General features: G+C 39.7%; 4 protein-coding genes across 11 annotated transcripts; 3 read left to right on the plus strand and 1 right to left on the minus strand.

Moving 5' to 3' along the window:
- Positions 1-259: 259 nt before the first annotated feature.
- On the plus strand, positions 260-7,808 carry LOC127257088 (40S ribosomal protein S5-like). Of its 6 annotated transcripts, none has more exons than XM_051283391.1 (5): positions 947-2,535; positions 5,614-5,767; positions 6,609-6,880; positions 7,230-7,433; positions 7,578-7,808. In XM_051283391.1, exons 2-5 carry the CDS (start codon positions 5,687-5,689, stop codon positions 7,630-7,632), a joined length of 612 nt encoding a protein of 203 aa, XP_051139348.1. In that variant the 5' UTR covers positions 947-2,535; positions 5,614-5,686; the 3' UTR covers positions 7,633-7,808. The 6 variants fall into 6 exon arrangements, with proteins under 6 accessions (XP_051139346.1, XP_051139344.1, XP_051139343.1 ...); XM_051283390.1 differs by lacking the exon at positions 947-2,535 and adding an exon at positions 5,327-5,438; XM_051283389.1 differs by lacking the exons at positions 5,614-5,767; positions 6,609-6,880; positions 7,230-7,433; positions 7,578-7,808 and adding exons at positions 260-389; positions 3,729-3,819 and having other exon boundaries at positions 898-1,840; positions 1,943-2,535.
- Positions 3,450-4,101, minus strand: LOC127257008 (ethylene-responsive transcription factor ERF021). The gene is made up of 2 exons (XM_051283263.1): positions 3,570-4,101; positions 3,450-3,511 (listed from the first exon to the last, which is right to left on the minus strand). The coding sequence occupies exons 1-2, from the start codon at positions 4,099-4,101 to the stop codon at positions 3,450-3,452; spliced, it is 594 nt and encodes a 197-aa protein (XP_051139220.1).
- Positions 7,809-7,916: 108 nt separating the features above from the next.
- Positions 7,917-11,612, plus strand: LOC127257096 (uncharacterized). Its single transcript, XM_051283402.1, has 5 exons — positions 7,917-8,641; positions 10,417-10,537; positions 10,652-10,733; positions 11,196-11,247; positions 11,344-11,612. The coding sequence occupies exons 1-5, from the start codon at positions 8,195-8,197 to the stop codon at positions 11,398-11,400; spliced, it is 759 nt and encodes a 252-aa protein (XP_051139359.1). The 5' UTR covers positions 7,917-8,194; the 3' UTR covers positions 11,401-11,612.
- Positions 11,613-11,766: 154 nt separating this feature from the next.
- On the plus strand, positions 11,767-17,754 carry LOC127257091 (uncharacterized). Of its 3 annotated transcripts, none has more exons than XM_051283394.1 (13): positions 11,767-12,060; positions 12,916-13,026; positions 13,134-13,160; positions 13,989-14,079; positions 14,242-14,285; positions 14,534-14,632; positions 15,274-15,331; positions 15,450-15,502; positions 16,328-16,429; positions 16,535-16,600; positions 16,772-16,893; positions 17,121-17,292; positions 17,454-17,754. In XM_051283394.1, the coding sequence occupies exons 2-13, from the start codon at positions 12,964-12,966 to the stop codon at positions 17,514-17,516; spliced, it is 960 nt and encodes a 319-aa protein (XP_051139351.1). In that variant the 5' UTR covers positions 11,767-12,060; positions 12,916-12,963; the 3' UTR covers positions 17,517-17,754. The 3 variants fall into 3 exon arrangements, with proteins under 3 accessions (XP_051139351.1, XP_051139350.1, XP_051139352.1); XM_051283393.1 differs by lacking the exon at positions 11,767-12,060 and adding an exon at positions 12,105-12,489; XM_051283395.1 differs by lacking the exon at positions 11,767-12,060 and having other exon boundaries at positions 12,912-13,026; positions 13,094-13,160.
- The last annotated feature ends 454 nt before the right edge of the window (positions 17,755-18,208 follow it).

The following is an 18,208-nucleotide window of genomic DNA, read 5'->3' on the forward strand; positions in this document are numbered from 1 at the left end:
AGCCCAGAGAGATAGAGAGATTTCAGACCAGACGTAGTGGGGCCAGGCAAGGCAAGGGTAGACTAGGCCTGAATCCAATCCTCACTCATCACAGTCTATACACATCCCTGAATCCAACCCTGAACCCACCCCTACCGGTCCTGCTCTATGAATATAAATAAATAAATGCGTTCCTTCCTCATTCATTGTTGCTTGCTCTGCAGCAGCAGCAGCAGCTGCTGCTTTGGCCCATTCTACTCTACAAGCAGCAACCAAAGCAGAGCAAGTACAAAGTATAAACAAAATAAATGGCAACTTTCTCCTCTTCCTCCTTATCAGTCGGTCAAGTCGGCGGGTCGCTGTCTTTGTCCCTTACAGATTCGCAGTTGCTATTTGGTGACTGTGTTTGGGTAAATTTTCTAATAGTTTTTCAAACTAAATTTGATAAAACAAGTTGATTAGGTAAATTATATGTTGTACAAAATGTTCAAATTTATAATTTCAGGGTTACGAGTTCTATCTGGTCATCCTCTACGACCGCACTTTTCCTATCTTTCTTTCTTCCTGCCCCGACTTGATTTGACTCGACCCGCATGTGTGTGCTTGTTTGTTTGTTGTTATGTGGATTGTGGAGTATCTAGTACTAGAATTATTAGTCTTGCTACTATTATGTAGCACCGGCAGGTCCAATTTATCACTACTCGTTGAATTTATTTTCTCAAAAGTATAAATAGTCTTTCATACTTAGTTTGACTAAAAGAATAATAATAATAATACTTATTATTATTAGTATTTAATTATTATTATTATTACCATTATTTAGGAGCACATATTGTCATTATTACAGGTCACTCTTATTTTCTTCGACTATCTTTATAATTTTATCAATAAAATAAAATATTCATTTATCCTGTCCAGCCCAGAGGGTTACACGAAAGAGGGAGGGAGGGAGGGAGGAGGGTCTATCAAAGATCGTCGTCGGTCGCTCCTCGCCGTCGGCTTCAGTTGAGTTCAGGTGCTAGCTATTATTATTATTATTATTGTTGTTGTTGTTGTTGTTTTATCATTTCGCCGACGACGGCAGGCAGGCACATCTGTTTCTCTGCTTCTCCACTCCCTTTTTGCAGTTGCACTTACAATTGCCTATGGCCAACCATCGTTTTCCCTTCCACCCTCGTTTATCTTGGTTCCGCATATTTCTTCTACACACGACCCACTCTTCTTTTCCTATTCCTATTCCTCTGCGTGGCCGCTTCTGCGGCTGTCCCAATTCATCCCATCATTCTGGAAACGCACTTGGATCATTCACCACTTCCCTCTCCTCCTCCTCCATTCACACATTTATTCCCAAGTTATGTTCTCATCAACGGGGGCTAGAGCAGCAGCCCCCTTCTTTGCGTAATTTTGTCTTTGAAATCGTTGATATCGTTACCAAGGATGGAGATGACATGGAGTCTCGCTTAAGTCTGCTCGCTTCAAACTTCTCTGTCTGCTCAATAACCCATGTTTTCAAGGCTTTGAATTCTCTGACCTTATCGGGATCAAGGCTCTTTGAGTGGATATGGAATACAGATCGTCAGCTGCGCAGGAATCCTCTACTTTGTAGTTTGCTTATTGACAATGTAGGAAGGTTACATGATTATGAGACAATGCATCTGTGGTTACGCAAGTTCACATCTGAAAATATTTATCTTACTTTTGAGGCCTTCACATTTTTGGCCTCCACCAATTCCTCCAGCAGAGAATCATCCACTGCAAGAGTGGTGAATCTACTCAATCAAGTTGGGGGATCTTCTCAAAATTCTGGTGTCCCTGCAATGCTGGAGATGTTTTCTAAAGCCAACTTGTTTGAAATGGCAAGGTATGTCATCAAAATCACAAAGAGCAAAGGGTCGTATTATTGTCTTTTGATTCGTGACAGGTGCAGAAGAGGTCTAATACAAGATGCTTATGATTTAATCAGAGAGATGAGAAATGACAACTGTCTCGATAACCAAAGAGCGTATAACTACCTCCTTGGTAGTCTGTGGAAGACAGGTGGTGGGATGGGCGAACCTTCTGCACTGCTTAAGGAAATGGAGGAAGATGGTATCCTTCCAGATGCAATAACTTATGAGATTCTGATAAATCATGGATGCAAATCAGGCAAGATGGATTTTGTGCTCCAGCTTCTTGATCGGATGAAGTCTCAGGGAATTGAACCTCGGCTAGAAACACTTGCTCTCATTGTCAAGGCGTATTTTGCTGCAGAAAAATATGAAGCGGCCCACAAGTATGCTGTTGATTTATGTACTGAATCTAAGAACACTTCAAGAAATTTTATGTACAGCTTAATGGCAAAGCTTTATTGGAAAAAAGGTGATATCATGAGTGCCCGGAATACTCTTATTGAAATGATGGAGAAGGGTCTTAAGCCAGATTTTAAAATTTACATGAAAATTGCGAGACAAGTTAGAGGAATTGGAATGGAAGATTTAGCAGGGGAGTTGGAAAGTATGTACTCCAAGTTGTAATCTAATGATGTGCATATCATTGCTGAGTTGATTGCTGAAACAGGTAAAATTTTACTTTTACTCTTATAGTTAATGTATCTAGTTTAGCATTTTAATTCTGCCTATTTAAATTCAGGAAATATGAAGTGTGTTGATCAGTGATCTTTGTTTGACATTGCATTTTTGGAAGACATGGGAATAATATATGAACAGATTTAAACTTGATTAACTTAACGCTTTGGAACTTTATATCTAAGTACTGAAAGGTGCTGATACCTGTGACATTGAATGCTATGACTTTGAACTGCTTCTTCACTTGAATTATATAGTATAATGCTTATGAAACTCTAAAAACTATGCAAACATAGAAAATGATAGGCCAGTATTTCAAAATTAATGATTTTTTTTACCTATTTTATTTTGTTAGCTAAGGGTGGAGATGTAGTTGCACTGCAAATTGGGGATGACAATGGCTATCTTAATCCTCTTGCTTGCCATTATTATACTTGTCAGTGAATCTAAACTTGCACTCATATGTTATTATACTAGTCAGCGAATCTAAACTTGCACTCATATGTTTCCCAATTTTTGCTTGTTCCAACTTATATTTACCCTTGTTGTTACATATTTATTCCAGATTATTGAATTTACCATTTTCTGTTTCGGTAGTGTGCTTTGAAGAAATTAAATGTTAGAAAGATTACCTGGTTGTGCTTCCCTGAAACCATGGAGCTTTGAAATTGCTATTTGGTGGTTGCTACTTTTTCAAATATTCTTAATAGGAAGTGCAATGGATGAATTACAATTTACATGTAGGGTCATGCATGATCTTTGTCCAGCATATGTAAAACAACCTGATGATTAATTTTTGAAGTCATAGCAATACAAGACATTCAAAGCTTTAGCATTGGCCTAAAAGTTGCCATAGAAACAAATACTGAATTGTATAGTAATATGGATTTCATAGATATGGAGTGGTCAGGTTGCAAACTCTTCCATTTTCAGTAACAAGGAGAGTTTCTTCATGCTAAGAATTATCACTAGATAGAAATAGATGTGACCCATTAGTAATTTAAGAGTCATGCTAGGGTGACATACCTCGGTCAATCCCAAATGGACTAAAGTCTGTTTCATCCCACTCATCCATTTGAGAGTCATCAAAATTGAAAGATTCTCCTGCCACTGATGGTCCTCCCATATCCATCCACATTTCGGGTGTGTCAAGTGGCGATTCATATATAGCTTGAATGTGGCCAGGCGACAGCACCACTCTTGCTGGGAGGTTGCCAGCACTGGAGCCTGCACCAACGTCTTCTGACTGCTCCCCCCTGCCCCTCAGCTGCATAGCTGCTTGTTGAGCAGCTTGACGGATGTCATCAGCATTATTGGTGGGTGGCATGGGATGAGTGTTTACCAATTCTGGGAAGTTGACGCGTGCATGGGAGCCTTTGAGGTACCATGCAGCTGCATCATAGGCCACAGCAGCCATCTCAGGTGTATCGAAGCTCCCCAGCCAAATCCGATTCTTTGTGCCTGGCTCACGGATTTCTGACACCCACCTTCCCCATTTTCTTTTCCTGACTCCTATGTAGGGGGAGGGGGTGCTTTCATTGCTACCCTGTCTTCTCATGGTTAGACTAGATAGAGGAGCTCGGATGAGTTAGTTAGTTAGTTAGTGAGTTGTATGGGCAAAGAGAATGGCTGGTATTTATAGGTCGTGGGAGGAGGAGTGTGTGATCGGAGCTAGTAAAAAAGCAGGGCACATAAGCAGTAGAAATGGGTGTTGTTGGGTGAAGCTTCCTCATAGTTGCATGAATGAAACTGATTTTGAACTTGATTCTCTCTATATAGCAATCGATCCCTGGTTAGTAGTAGTTGTGCCTGGTTTTGTATGCATGTATGTGTGTGGGATGGGTGCTCCACCTGAATGAATCCGTCATGCTGTAGTATAGCAGTATTTCACTGTTATTCAGTATACAAACATTTTTGGTTTGGTTTGGTTTAATAGATGGAGATTTCTGTTGTATTGTATTTGTATAGGAGTGGTGGTGCTAGCAGTATATGCGTCATTTATATGTATGATTGTTTTTTTTTTTTTTTTTCTTTTGTGATATGTATGATTGTTGTGATAGTAGTGTTGCTGCAAACAGAGTTGATCGGATTCATCCTGAATTCGCAGCAATCAAAATTCCAAAATCTGTTTCAGTACTCATCCTATCATAAGCATCAATATTGTAGTTGTAGCCTTGTAGGGTATGTGTGTATGCATGCGTGAGTGCTAGTATAGTATGGTATGGTATGGTATATTATGGATGGATATGTCTCCAGCAGGGCAGGACGTGAGGAACAGCTGGATGCGTCTTATGTTTATGTGATTCACTCGCTGACTATCTATCTCTCCATTCACACACTCCACCTCTGTTAGTTTGCCTGCCTGCTCATCATTTTCAGTTTTCAATTAAGGTGGACCACCACCGTCTGTATGAGTATGACTCCTGCTATTCTATTAGTTGTGGTTGACGACAACAATACATATATTAGAGTTGGGTTGGGTTGAGTTGGTGGGTGGGTGGGTGGGTGTAATATAATACTACTATATATTCTATTTGGTTCCAACATATAGATATAGATGATATTGATGATACATGCATGCACGCGACTTCGCTTATGCATTGGATTGGATTTGGATTTGGATTTGCATTTGGAGGAGACGCGTCTTACCCTCCTTTACTACTTCGCTTTCCTTTCACTTTCCAAACTGTGATTTGCCGGTTATTATTGTTATTCTGTGTAGTCACCCATCTCTCTCTCTCTCTCTCTCTCTCTATATCTGTGTCTGTGACTGTATCTCTCAGCCAGCCGACGGAGCAATGAGAGGCCCGGACTTGCTTCACAGCCACAGAAATGTGCGTGGTAAAAGAGCTGTAATTCCTTCGGCCCATTTCTTTGAAGCCCACACATCCACAAGTAATATTCAATTGACCCAGCTCAGCCCAGCCCTTCCCTGCTTAGGCTAGGGTTTTGCCTTCCTTCCTTCCTCGCTATTTTGCTGCGTGCTTAAATAGCGCAAGTAGTCGAGTAGTATATTACCGTTTACCGAATAATTAATTATTTATTTCTATTCACTCGTTTCCTTCTTCAGCGATCGTCCGCCCCCACGGCCGCGAAGTAACCCCGCCCATTTGGAAGCCCGGAGGAGTATCACCAGATCACAAATGGCTTCACTTACTGAGGAAGATAATAAGATCCACAGCGATGTCATGCTCTTCAACCGTTGGTCCTACGACGGCGTTGAGGTTGCTCCCTCCCCTTCCTCCTCTCTCTCCCTTTTCCCTGCGCTATTTTACTGTCACCGGCGATGTTATCGTATAGACCTTCAAATTGGGCGTGCTTACACATATTTTTGGAATACTTTCGGTGATTTTGGTTGATTTGGGAATGGAAAAAGTTTTAATGGAAAATCCTACAAGTGTTTGATGAGATATAGGTCTATGGTGGGGTATAATAGTTGGCGGTTTGATGCTTTGGAAGACAGAGAGCAGGTTTTTGATGGATGGATTAATGGAATACAGATGCTAGATGGATGTGATATATTTTAGGCTGAACAATTTTAATGAATAATGTTAATTCAATCTTAAATATCCAAGTAAATAGAAACCTTCTTTAGAATTTGGAACAAAGCATTTTCCTCCCGTAATGTCCTTTTCCTCTACTCATGCAACTTGTACCCAAAGCTGTTAAGGGGTTTTATACAAAATTTTATGCCAGTTTAATCCCTCCATTTTCAGTACGTCAGTTGAAGTAAGTGCATTATTAACCTTCTGGCTAGTGATGTGAACAATGTCGAAATTTCAATCTTAAGCACCTTACCCTATGGGAGTTACTTAGACCCTAACCCTAGACGGCATGACTGTATAATGAATGACACCATGATGAGTGGATTTTAATCATTGAGGAAAAAAAAAATAAGGAAAAAGCCTTTGCTTAGATTTGTTTTTGGAACTATTTTTGGGTTTTGAAAAAAAAAAAAGGTGTTGAAATTGATGTAAATAGTCATTTGAGGTGATGTTTGTAAGGGGAAATTTTTTTATGAATAGTATCATATATATATATATAATTCTTGCTTTCTCCTGATAGGTGAGTGACATTTCTGTTGAGGACTACATTACTGCAACTGCTGCAAAACGCCCTGTCTACATGCCCCATACTGCTGGTAGGTACCAAGCAAAGCGATTCAGGAAGGCTCAGTGCCACATTGTTGAAAGGCTGACCAACTCACTCATGATGCATGGCCGCAACAATGGAAAAAAGTTGATGGCTGTGCGCATTGTCAAGCATGCTATGGAAATAATCCACTTGTTGACTGATCAAAACCCAATTCAAGTTATAGTGGATGCTGTGATCAACAGGTATATGCAACTTTTCTGCTTTTGAAATGCCTTCATTGAATTTGGAGTACATAAAGATTCTCTATGGCTGATCCTGTTACCCTTGATGTTTTTACTGAGTTTTACCTCTTATCTTAAAATCTCGGATGCAACACTAGTAATTCCTATCAGTGGAATGATCTGATAGTTATCTGATTGAACTTGTACGGGACCTTAGTTTGTTTAATTTCTGTGACATTTGAGAGAAATTGGTTGGTGGGGGGTGATGATGTTTGTTTTAGTTTATATTTGATATTTTTCTTGAAGTATAATTGAGTACATTATAATTGTATTGCACTTGGTTTAACAAAATCTTCTGTTGTTTGTTCAGTGGGCCAAGAGAAGATGCAACTAGGATTGGTTCTGCAGGTGTTGTGAGGCGTCAAGCTGTTGATATCTCACCTCTCCGTCGAGTAAATCAGGCGCTGTATCTCCTGACAACTGGCGCGAGGGAGAGTGCTTTCAGGAATATCAAAAGCATAGCTGAATGTCTTGCGGATGAACTCATAAATGCAGCAAAAGGTTCATCCAACAGGTAATCATCCGTTGTACAGTAATAACTAACTGCTGCATGTATGGGTACTGTTTTACTTGAGTTTGATGTCTATCTGATTGGTCTGGTCTAATTCTAAATCTAAATAGAGGCTTTCTTGTTGTTGTGTGGTCCCTGAATATGCAGCTATGCTATCAAGAAGAAGGACGAGATTGAGAGGGTGGCAAAAGCCAACCGTTGAAGAGTCAAGTGCCCTGTTGGTCGCACATATATCCCTTTTATTCATTCTCTTTCTAATTTTCATGATGATGGACTTGGTTCATTTTTGTGATACATACCCCAGTTACCAATACCATAAGTTTGTTCACTTTCATGGCTTGGTTATTAAATAAAAGTCGGCATTCATGGTTTGGTGGAGCTTAACATGTACATAATACAAGTGCAGTTTCAGTGGCCAGTTAGTTGTGTGCACTGCGTAAATATCTCCTGGGACAAAAGTCGACGTCGTGCTGGCCAACATTGTGAGTGGTAAGAAGTAGTAGTAGTTGCATAGCAGCGTGGAGGGATGTCTCACTCAACCTATGCTGCTGCTGCTGCTGCTGCATATATAGCAGGCAGGGAGGGAGGCGCTGGGAGAGGGGTGAGGGCCGTATACTTGAATGAATGTCTTATCTATTCGCAAAATAAAATTTCAAGTAGATGGTCCAGGAGGAGGAGGCATTCATAGCACTAAAAACAACACCAACACCCATTGAAAGGGAGGGTAGGAAAGGGAAGGGACAGACTGCTGCTAACACCTACTGATGACGGCGACGACGATCATCGTTAACGGTGCTTGCTCCTCCTCCAATCCCAAATTGGGGCCAGGGTGGCGGTGGTTTCATCCCTGCCACACGCACACTGCTGCCCAGGCCCAGGCCCAGCTCCATACAAATCCCCCACCCCCTCCCCCTCCCGCCATTACTGCTAGCCCCCCCTCCCTGAATTACTCTTCCACTCAGACCCGCTTCTGCCTCCTCATTCCATTTCCACCGGGGTGTGGGCCAAATGTCAACCGCTGCCACCGCCTCCGCCTGTCGATGTCGCTCACCAATCATAGTTCCTCCGCCACGCCCGACCAATCATCTCAAATCGTCAGCAAATTCTATGACGCCATCAACCGCCGTGATTTCGCCGCCTTGGAGGATCTCATTGCCCTCAATTGCGTCTACGAGGACCTTGTCTTCCCCCGACCCTTCGTCGGTCGCCAGGTGAGACTACGCTTTATTTCTATAAATAAGTGCTCTTAAATCTTAATTCGATCGGAGTAAGCGACGAGTCTTACTGCTCTCTTATCATAATAATAATAATAATAATAATAATAGTAATGTTGTTACTAGTGCACTGGTTGGTTATCTTTATCTTATCGTCTTTGTCTTTGTGGGATAATTGAGAAAACATAATCTAAGAACAAGAAGAGACATGAGCGGAACTTTTGTCTGCATGTTCTTATTAAAACCAATAGAATAGAGAGCCTTTTTTATACAATTGCAGCAGCAAAAATTGAGCCAGCTTAATTCGAGATTCAGTCTACACCCTCTATCACAATACACATCACAAAATCACCACCCTTTGATCATAACAGCAACTAGAATATTCTATAACACAATTTTGAGAATCTTGACACCAAGCACAAGCACTCTGCTTCAATTCCGTAAGCTTCATCTCCTTCTGCATACTCTTCATACCCCGTCAAACTGGACATGATGATAATCAACTTGCAGTCTGATGAAATGACAATCCACATCCACATGTATGGTACGTTCATGATGAATTGGATTCTGTGCCAATTGGATGGCTGCCAAATTATCACATAATATAGGAATAGTATCATGTATATTGATATGGAAATCTTGAAGTAAATAGAAAATCCACAATATCACAGTAGTTGTATGAACTAGTGCTCTGTACTCTGCTACTGCTGAGGATTTAGCCACTCTGTGGTATGTTTCTTGGACTTGTATGCGATCAGACATTCACCGAAATACATGCTGTAACCAAAGATAGATTTCTTGGTCGGAGACAGCTGCCCCAATCTGTATCTAAGAATACTGTTAACTTCTGAGCCGAACCGTGAGGATAGAACAACTTAAATGATTTTGTACCATTATGGTATTTGAGCAACCTTTGAGCCAATTTCAAATGAACAGTGTTGGTTGGTTTAGACTTGAACTGAGAGAGCTTCTGCACTGCAAACATTATGTCAGGTCTGGACATTGTGAAATATAAAAGTCTGCCCACCAACCGTCTGTAATGATCCGGGTTAGATAAGGAGGAAAGAGAGTAGCACATCCTTTAGACTCAATAATATTTTCTTCCTTAATTATGTCACACAAGTAATGCTGTTGAGAAATGAGAGACCCTTTGCAGTATTTTCAATTTGCAAGCCAAGGAGCAAATCAATGTCTTCAAAAACCTTAATTATAAACTCGTGGTGTAAGAACCCCTTCAGAGAGTCAATATGCGGATGATTATTGTCTGCAATCAATATGTCATCAACATACAATACCAAAGCTGTGAAGATAAAATCAGAGGAGTATATGAATAAACCGTGATCATACTCTTTAAATCCAAACTGAACCATCTTGGAGTGAAATTCCTTTAACTTATGTCTGAGAGCTTGCTTAAGCCCATACAAAGACTTCAATAGCTTACAAACTTTTCCTTAATGATGTTGATATCCCAGTGGTGGTGTCATGAAAATCTCTTCCCCCAAATGTCCATGTAGAAATGCATTATTAATATCTAGTTGTACTATCTTCAATTGATTTGAAGCACCGATGGAGAGAAATAATCTCACCGGAACCATCTTGGCTACAGATTCAGGTCATCATATCATTCTAATGCAAGCAAGCATGCATGCATATTCACTCATGTGCTTCTCTTTCTTTCTTTTTTTTTTTTTTTTTGATTGGACATGTGCTTCTCCTTCTTGTTTGTGCTTTTTGTTGTTTTTCTAATTATGTGTGGATCGCTACTCCTGCAGGCTATCTTAATGTTCTTCAAGCAGTTTATGGATTCCATCAACGCAGATCTGCAGTTTTCTATTGATGACATATCGTCTGAGGAGGAGGATAGCTCTGCGGTTGGAGTAACCTGGCACTTAGGTTGGCTTGGCTATGCTATATGATTGATTGTGTCTCAACTGCCTGCCTCTTGTTATAGTTTTTGACAGTTGCTCATCTCATCATCAAGAACAATGAATTAATTCTGTGTTGCAGAATGGAGAGGAAAGCCTTTTCCTTTCAGCAAAGGATGCAGTTTTTATCGGTTGGAAATGGTGGACGGGCAGAAGCAAATAGTGTGAGTGGTTCTTGTTGTTGGTTTGGTTGCACTTGAGTTGCAGGAGTCAGGAGAGTGAGTGAGTGAGTCTTGCTTGCTTTTGTATTTATATTTGTTTCTAAAATGAAATGCATAACAAAAAGGATACGGAAGTTGTTATTTGTCAAAGGACTGGGCAAGAGTGGTGAGTTGAGAGCTCTTCTTGTCTTGTTGAAGGAGTAGAAGGGAATAGTTTATTTCTTCTTCTTTGTAGAAGTGAAGTGAAGTGTCTATGTGCTGTTTGAACATGAAAGAGGGTTGTTGATTTGGTGGATGAGGAAGAAGACAGAGAGTAGAGTAGAGTAGAGTAGTCATTGAGTACAATAATAATATAACTAGAAGAATGGGGTAAGTTATAGTTTGAAATGTTGGATGTTGCATTGAGTAGAGTGAGTTGGTTATAAAGTGGGGTTTGACTTTAACATTGATGATGGCGGGACACAGGTACGGAAGAGATTGTGTGGAACCAGCCATCAAGCCCGGAGAGGCAGCTTTGGTAAGTGTATATGTATATGTAGGTACTTGTATTTGTATTTGTATGACATGATATGATCTCCATCCATCCATCCATCCCCATTTGGGTTGGCTGCAGGTGGCTATCAGAGCCGTGACTTGGCTGCTGCAGAAATTTCCTTCCCTGGCTGGTTGATGAATCTGATCGATGATGACTGCTGGCTCTTGCACTCGCACTTACATTTGCTCCATCGAATGTGCAAGCACACAGGGAACACACACATTCAAAGTCCCACCCAACTTTAGCACTATGACATTTGTATTGGCTACTACTGCTAAGCTAAGCTATATATTATTATAGATGATGATTGGTATATACACACATTTATGTTTGGCCTCTTTCGTCCCTTGTAGCGAAGAATGCATATAGGAACTGGGAACTGGGAACTGGAATCCTATCATATACGGGGTGGAGGAGTTCCTTCTTTCCTCCCGGAAGGAAAACCAAAACCAAAATCAAAACCAGCACACAAGTAAAGAAGACTGCATTTTTTTATTTCTGTTGTGATTTAGGGCACGCACAGCACAGGCCATCCCCACCAATCACCATGTCCATGTCCATGTCCATGTCCCAAGTACTCAGGTCATATGTATTATGTATGAATCCCGTGCCCCCACCAGATCTCTTCCCTTCCCTTCCGGTGATTTATTTAGGAGAGGAGAGGAGAGGAGTGGAGAGGAGAGGAGAGGAGAGTTCGTCCGTTGGTTCCTTCGTGATTTAATGCTAATTTAATTTAGCTCCTCCTCCTTCCTCTGAGACAAGGCTCGGTCCACTTCGGGCAAGGTCAACGCCAAGGCAAGTGTATAATTATTATAATAATAATTTTCCAAAATAAAAAAAGCGAGCGAGCGAGAGAGAGAGGGAGAGAGGGTTGGGTTGGTTTGTCTGGCGGAGACGCCGAGGCTGAAAAAGACAGACAGAGAGAGAGGGAGAGAGAGCTCTCCTCCCCTCCCCTCCTCCTCCTCCTCCTCCTCCTCCCCTCGCTGCTCATTCATTCTTCCTTCTTTTCTTGCCTTTACCCTTGATGTTTCTCCCTCTTTCCTTCCTCCGCCGCCCAATTCTTGACAAATGTCGGTTCTTTCCACTTTCTCCCACCGCCATTCCGATCTTCCTTTCTCTTTCACCTCCTCCATTAATCACCGCCCCCGCCCCTGCCCCTGCCCCTGCCCCTGCCCCTGCCCCTGCCCCCTCAAACTCAACACTTCCCGGCCTTCTTCTGCCCACGTAATTCCTCTTTCTTTTCACCACCGCCAATCGTTCTCTTTTCTCTTCCTTTTTTTTTTTTTTTGGTTTTTTCCTCTAAATTTTCTTCTTCATATAGATACACATACATACTGTTTGTATTAAGAACCAAATCAATTTTTGTTTTTTCTTGCATGCAGTCCTTCATTCAGACCTCTTTAAATCATCGTTTTCATCAACGCTTTCGTGAAAATTTAATGAAATTTATATATCCTTTCACCAGACAGTTTGGCTGTTGCTTTTAGTCTCTTGTATTTGGAAAGGAAACAACAAATGCAATCAAAACATTTAAAAAAATAAAATAAAATTTGTGTTACATTGCTCGGACAACTTCCTCTTTTGCAACATGGATTGGATGATAATATAAATGTGCTTGTGCTGATTTTTTTCATGCAACCCATCTACCAGGTTGCTTTGAGTCGCTTGCGAAGGGTATCCATCCGTCGGGGTACCTCCATGACAATGCTAGATGAGAGGATAGCAGATAGGAGCATTGTGGTGAACCCTGCTGATATTTTGGTCCGTTATTTACAGAATCGTTTAATATATGCCATGATATGGTTTAATCTCTGCTTATTTGTTTCAGATGCAGTTTATTGATAACATTACGTCTCTATGCAATGCAGGCATATGATCTTGTTCAAGGAGCAGATGTGAGTACATTGTTGTCATTCATCCTTTAGAGATTCTGTTATTATGCTGTACTCATTCTCATAATTCACTTTCCTCTTAATTTGAGACATATACATTTAAATGTGGTAACTCATTAAAGCTCACCCTTTGTAAGTGTCTGCTTCATCAATAAATGAAGAGGTTTTCTTTCTTTCAAATCTTGATGGGCTGTTATTTATGAAGTTTGATGCATGCCATGAAGGGTGTATTCTGCCTCTAAAGAGAAAATATGACTATTTACCGTGACTGTGCACAAGCACACGCCGTTTTTAAAACTCATCAGAGGAATTGTCGTGTGCCCTGCAATAAAACTATGGTTAGCAGTTTACTAGAATGCATGTGCTACCTTCTTTGCTAATGTTTCAGAAAATGTAAATTTTCTGCAAATTTGTGGATTATTTCCAGAACACGAGTGTGTGATTTGTTATAATTGATTCTATTGATAGTACGGAGACTAGGTGACTCATGGACCCGATTCAGTTCAGTGGGGTCTTTCATTCACATTTTATTTGTACTTGAGATTTAAACTAAGAACAAATTGGCTGCCTAATACAATCTCTCAGTTGGTTAGTCTTTCCTTCATGGTATGTGCCTAAGTTAACCTCCTGCCTGTTATGCGACATAAGTTTAACTTGCCCACCAGACTGCAAGAAAGATGTTTTCTCCTGATGGATATCTATACCTTCAATCATTAAAATGTAAAAACAAAATCCTGGATCAATTTTTTGAAACTAGGTGCATGAATATCATGGTTATTTTAATGTTGTGTCAAATATATACATAACTTTGTCCTTCAATTTTAATCACAGGTGACCTGGAGTTACATCTTGGACAAAACCGCACCCCAGCCCCCAACTGCAGTTCTTTTACATGGTATTCTAGGTAGCCGAAAAAATTGGGGTGAGTAGACAAATAATTATTTACTAAACTTATCATACTGATTCTCTTTTTCTTATTTTTATGAAAATTGTTGAAAAGTGATGTGAACTTGGCTTTTTTATGTATAATACATTTAGCTTCTTGAACTGGTAGTAATTATGAGTTTTTTATTTTTTTTAACAGGAACTTTTGCCAGGAGATTGGCCAAAGAGTTTCCTAAATGGCAGGTAAATCAATGAAGGACTTGTTTCTATTATTTTAGTTTTCTTAAAAGTAAATTAAACCCCAAACAGTACTTTTACTCTATTGTTTCTTTCGAAGGTTTCAAAACTATGTTTACATTCAATACACTCTTATTACATCAACTATATTTGATGTCACTGCACTTATTCTGAATATGCATGTCATTTTACTTAATAACATGCACTTTATTAGCAATGTTGAACTGAAGCTTACTCTTTCTTCGTTGACATAGTTTCTCCTTGTAGACCTGCGGTGCCATGGTGATTCAGCGTCTCTAAGAAGGAAAGGGCCTCATACTGTTGCATCAGCTGCTCTTGATGTTTTAAAGCTAGTATGTGTTTCCTCCCTCTCCTTTTTGTTTGGCATACAGCTATTCTTGTCTTCCGGCATTTTTTTCTCCTACCACTTCTACTTTTCTTCGCAGTTGAGATTGGAATTTTCAATATAAATCGGGTGCTGCTTTATGTCTTCAGATTGTTTGCTGCTCAGATAGCCATGCTAAGTTTGTAATGATCAAGGATATCCACTCCTTTGTGAGTGGTGGGGACTACAAGAACAGCGAAATCTATTATTTTTGCCTGTTCTCCATTTTTTTTCCCTTAAAAATAGTTTCGGCCACACCCTATGCTTGTGTTGGTTCCCTCACTCAACTAGGCATTACATAATCTTCCATCCACAGTGGTTTGAACCACATGTGACCTCCTTCCAGCTGCTAATCCTCTTGTGCTGCTTGTGTGTCTGCAGCATTCAGCAATTTACCCCCCCGCATGCACCACATCCACTTAATTAAACTTCATTACAAAATGCAGCATGTACCTAATTAGTATGCATGCTCAATCATATGTGGTTTAACTTTCCTCGGTTGTCTGGCCTATACTAGATTCAGTATCTATATTTGCAGGGTGATAATGCAATGGTCTTGTGTTGCTTGTTATTCTTTTATCTAACAATACATTTATCTTCCTTGACTAGCTTGGCGTGCTGAAGTTAACCCCTCGTGTGGTAATTGGTCACAGCTTTGGTGGTAAAGGTAACTTAGTCATTGATTTTTTCGTAGATTCAGTTTCTGTTTTTTTGGCTATGAATAATTATCATAGGGACATTTATTTTTTATCAGTTTTCCTATATCACTTTAATTTTCCTTGTAGTTGCCTTGAGCATGGTGGATCAAGTTGCAAAGCCCCTTGCTCGACCTGTTAGAGTAAGTGTGAAATTCTTCCGGTATTAGTTCATGATCCCTCCATCCCGATAAAGTGTCCAGATTACTTACCGTAGATACACAAAATTAGAAAGATTATAATTAATGTGTATTGTAAAAATAATAATGGTATAATATGAATAATTGTAGGTTAAGATTAAATAATTGAATAATTTAATTAAGATTAAAAAAATTATGGGTTATGAAATTTACAATGTGATTAAAATGTAATCATTTTTTTTTAAAAAAGGACAAACTATGTGGACGAACCGAAATGAAAATATTGGACACTTTATATGAGATGGAGAGAGTATTAGTTATATTTTTTAGATGAAAAATATGGCAGTAGTTTATGACAGTTGATTGTACTTGGTCAGCATATTGAAATCTAATGAATGATAGAACAAGAAGGAATTGAAAATGTGTTCAGATGCTGAATATTTGTTTTACTACATTCTAGGTCTTTAAAGAAAAGCTAGCTATATACTTCATGTTCAAAGTATGATATAAAACTAATGTGCTGATGAGTGGAAAATTATTATCAACTTTTTTGTTGAAAGCCATTCAACGGCGAAAGATTGAGAAAGCAAACAAAGGTTGCAGAATTTTGTGATCCATTACTGTAATTTTGAGTGAGCAAATGAACCTGTATGTCATTATGATCAAATGAAAAAATAGTTTACTCTAGTCATAGAATTTCTGTCGAGATGTTTGGCATATCCTAATTTTCGAACATCTCCGAACCCAAACAAATATTTGATTTGATATCAATAATAAAGATCAGTTCCTATCTTGAATATGCTTGTTCTTCACCGATTGGCATTTAAGGTCTGGGTTTTAGATGCTACCCCTGGAAATGTTCGGGCTGGAGCAGATGGAGATGACCATCCTGCTGAGCTTATATCATTCTTAAGTACATTCCCAAAAGAGGTATGCTATAATGTTTGGCAACTGCTTGATGCTTCTTTTTCTCTTTTTTCTTTTACTTTTTTTTTTTCCCATTATCATTGTGCTCAAAGTTTGTCTTCTATGAAGATTTCTTCAAAACGGGATGTCATGGAAGCTCTTATTCAACATGGGTTTTCGAAGGATGTGGCACAAGTAAGTTTTAAACTAGAAAGTACTGTATCACATTGATTTATGGGCATATACAAATTTTTTTTCAAAATCTTACCTTGCAGTTTTGACTTTTCCTACTTGGTTACATATTTTAAACTGGATGAGTTCTTCTAAGTGTTAATGGTGGTGGTGCTGTTATTGTCATTCATGTAGTGGGTGGTCACTAATCTTCGGCAGATTGAGGTTAATGGTGCGTCGTCATCAAGTTTACATTGGGTGTTTGATCTCAATGGTATTTCAGATATGTACCAGTCATATGAGGAAACAAATATGTGGTAAGTAAACAAATTGTAACATTTCTAAGATTTCCTGGGAACCTTTTTCGCCACATCTCTCTCCTGAGGTGGAAACAAATGGTTTGCAAGAACAAAAGGAGCCTCCTTAAAACTTATAAAAAAAGTAAAGAGGTCTGAGTCGTTCGTTTTGTCTGGAGTTGGCATGGCATATTGTTTGGCATTTGAGGTGGGGGGGAGTGAAGAAGTTACAATTGTGGTGCATGCAGGAAGGTCGTGGAAGATGTTCCTCGAGGAGTTCATATTGATTTTCTGAAAGCAGAGAGGAGTTTGCATAGATGGGCAGTAGAGGACATTGAGAGAATCCACATTGCTGAGGAGCAAGCTGTCGAAGAGGGAGGTGGAGTTGAGATGCATGTCCTGGAAGATGCAGGCCACTGGGTATGTAAATGTAAACAAACATTTTTGACATAGTAGTAGTAGTAGTAGTTGGTTGGTTGATGGATTGAGCTTGACTACTTGGCATAGAGCATAGTGAGTTTGCTACCAACTCTTAAAGACTGAGGCTTGATGATTGTTTGTTTGTGATGCTGTTTCACCAGGTCCATGCGGACAACCCAGACGGGCTCTTCAGAATCTTATCATTCTCATTCCAAGGGTTCTGAATCTGATGGACCTGATAATCGGTTGCATCTTTCACCTGCACAAGGAAAGCAGGGATGTCCGGCGGCTTCACACCGTAGAATATTGCACAAGGTAGTAGGTGTGTTGTGCTGCTGCCGCTGCTACTTCTGACTCGTGATGGATGGATGTGTTATGATTATTATTTTTGTTCTGTGTGCGGTGATGATATAGAGTGTTGTGGGGATGATTGTTCTGTAGCAGTGGAATTTTGGAAGTTTATTTATGCATGCATACATACATATGTAGTCAATCTCAACTATAACTCAAGCCATGAATTGGAGGGTGTAAAATTAGATGGGGAGAGGAGGAGTTTTGGAAGATGTGAAAGACTAGTACACGAACGAACGAACAAACGACTGTGTGTCAGTGTGTGTGTGTGTGTGTGTGTGTGATCCAGTAGAGAAGAGCCAGTGGGGTAGTTGAGTGAAGGACTAGAAGAGTACAGGCAGGCAGGCAGGCTACGGCTACAGCTACATTTATGCTTATTTTATTTTGGTTGTCTCAAGAAATTACATTACATGTTTTTTTCTTCATATAAAAATAAAAATAAAAATAATACAAGAAAATGAACGGAGTATTATCAAAACTATAATCCTACACTATTTTTCTATTATATTCTTTTCTATTAATTCAATTCAAACGGTGGAGAATAAATAAATTATTACTATTATTA

Source organism: Andrographis paniculata, unplaced genomic scaffold (assembly GCF_009805555.1).
Source record: "Andrographis paniculata isolate CXL003 unplaced genomic scaffold, ASM980555v1 Contig57END, whole genome shotgun sequence".
In the NCBI taxonomy this organism is placed as follows: domain Eukaryota; kingdom Viridiplantae; phylum Streptophyta; class Magnoliopsida; order Lamiales; family Acanthaceae; genus Andrographis; species Andrographis paniculata.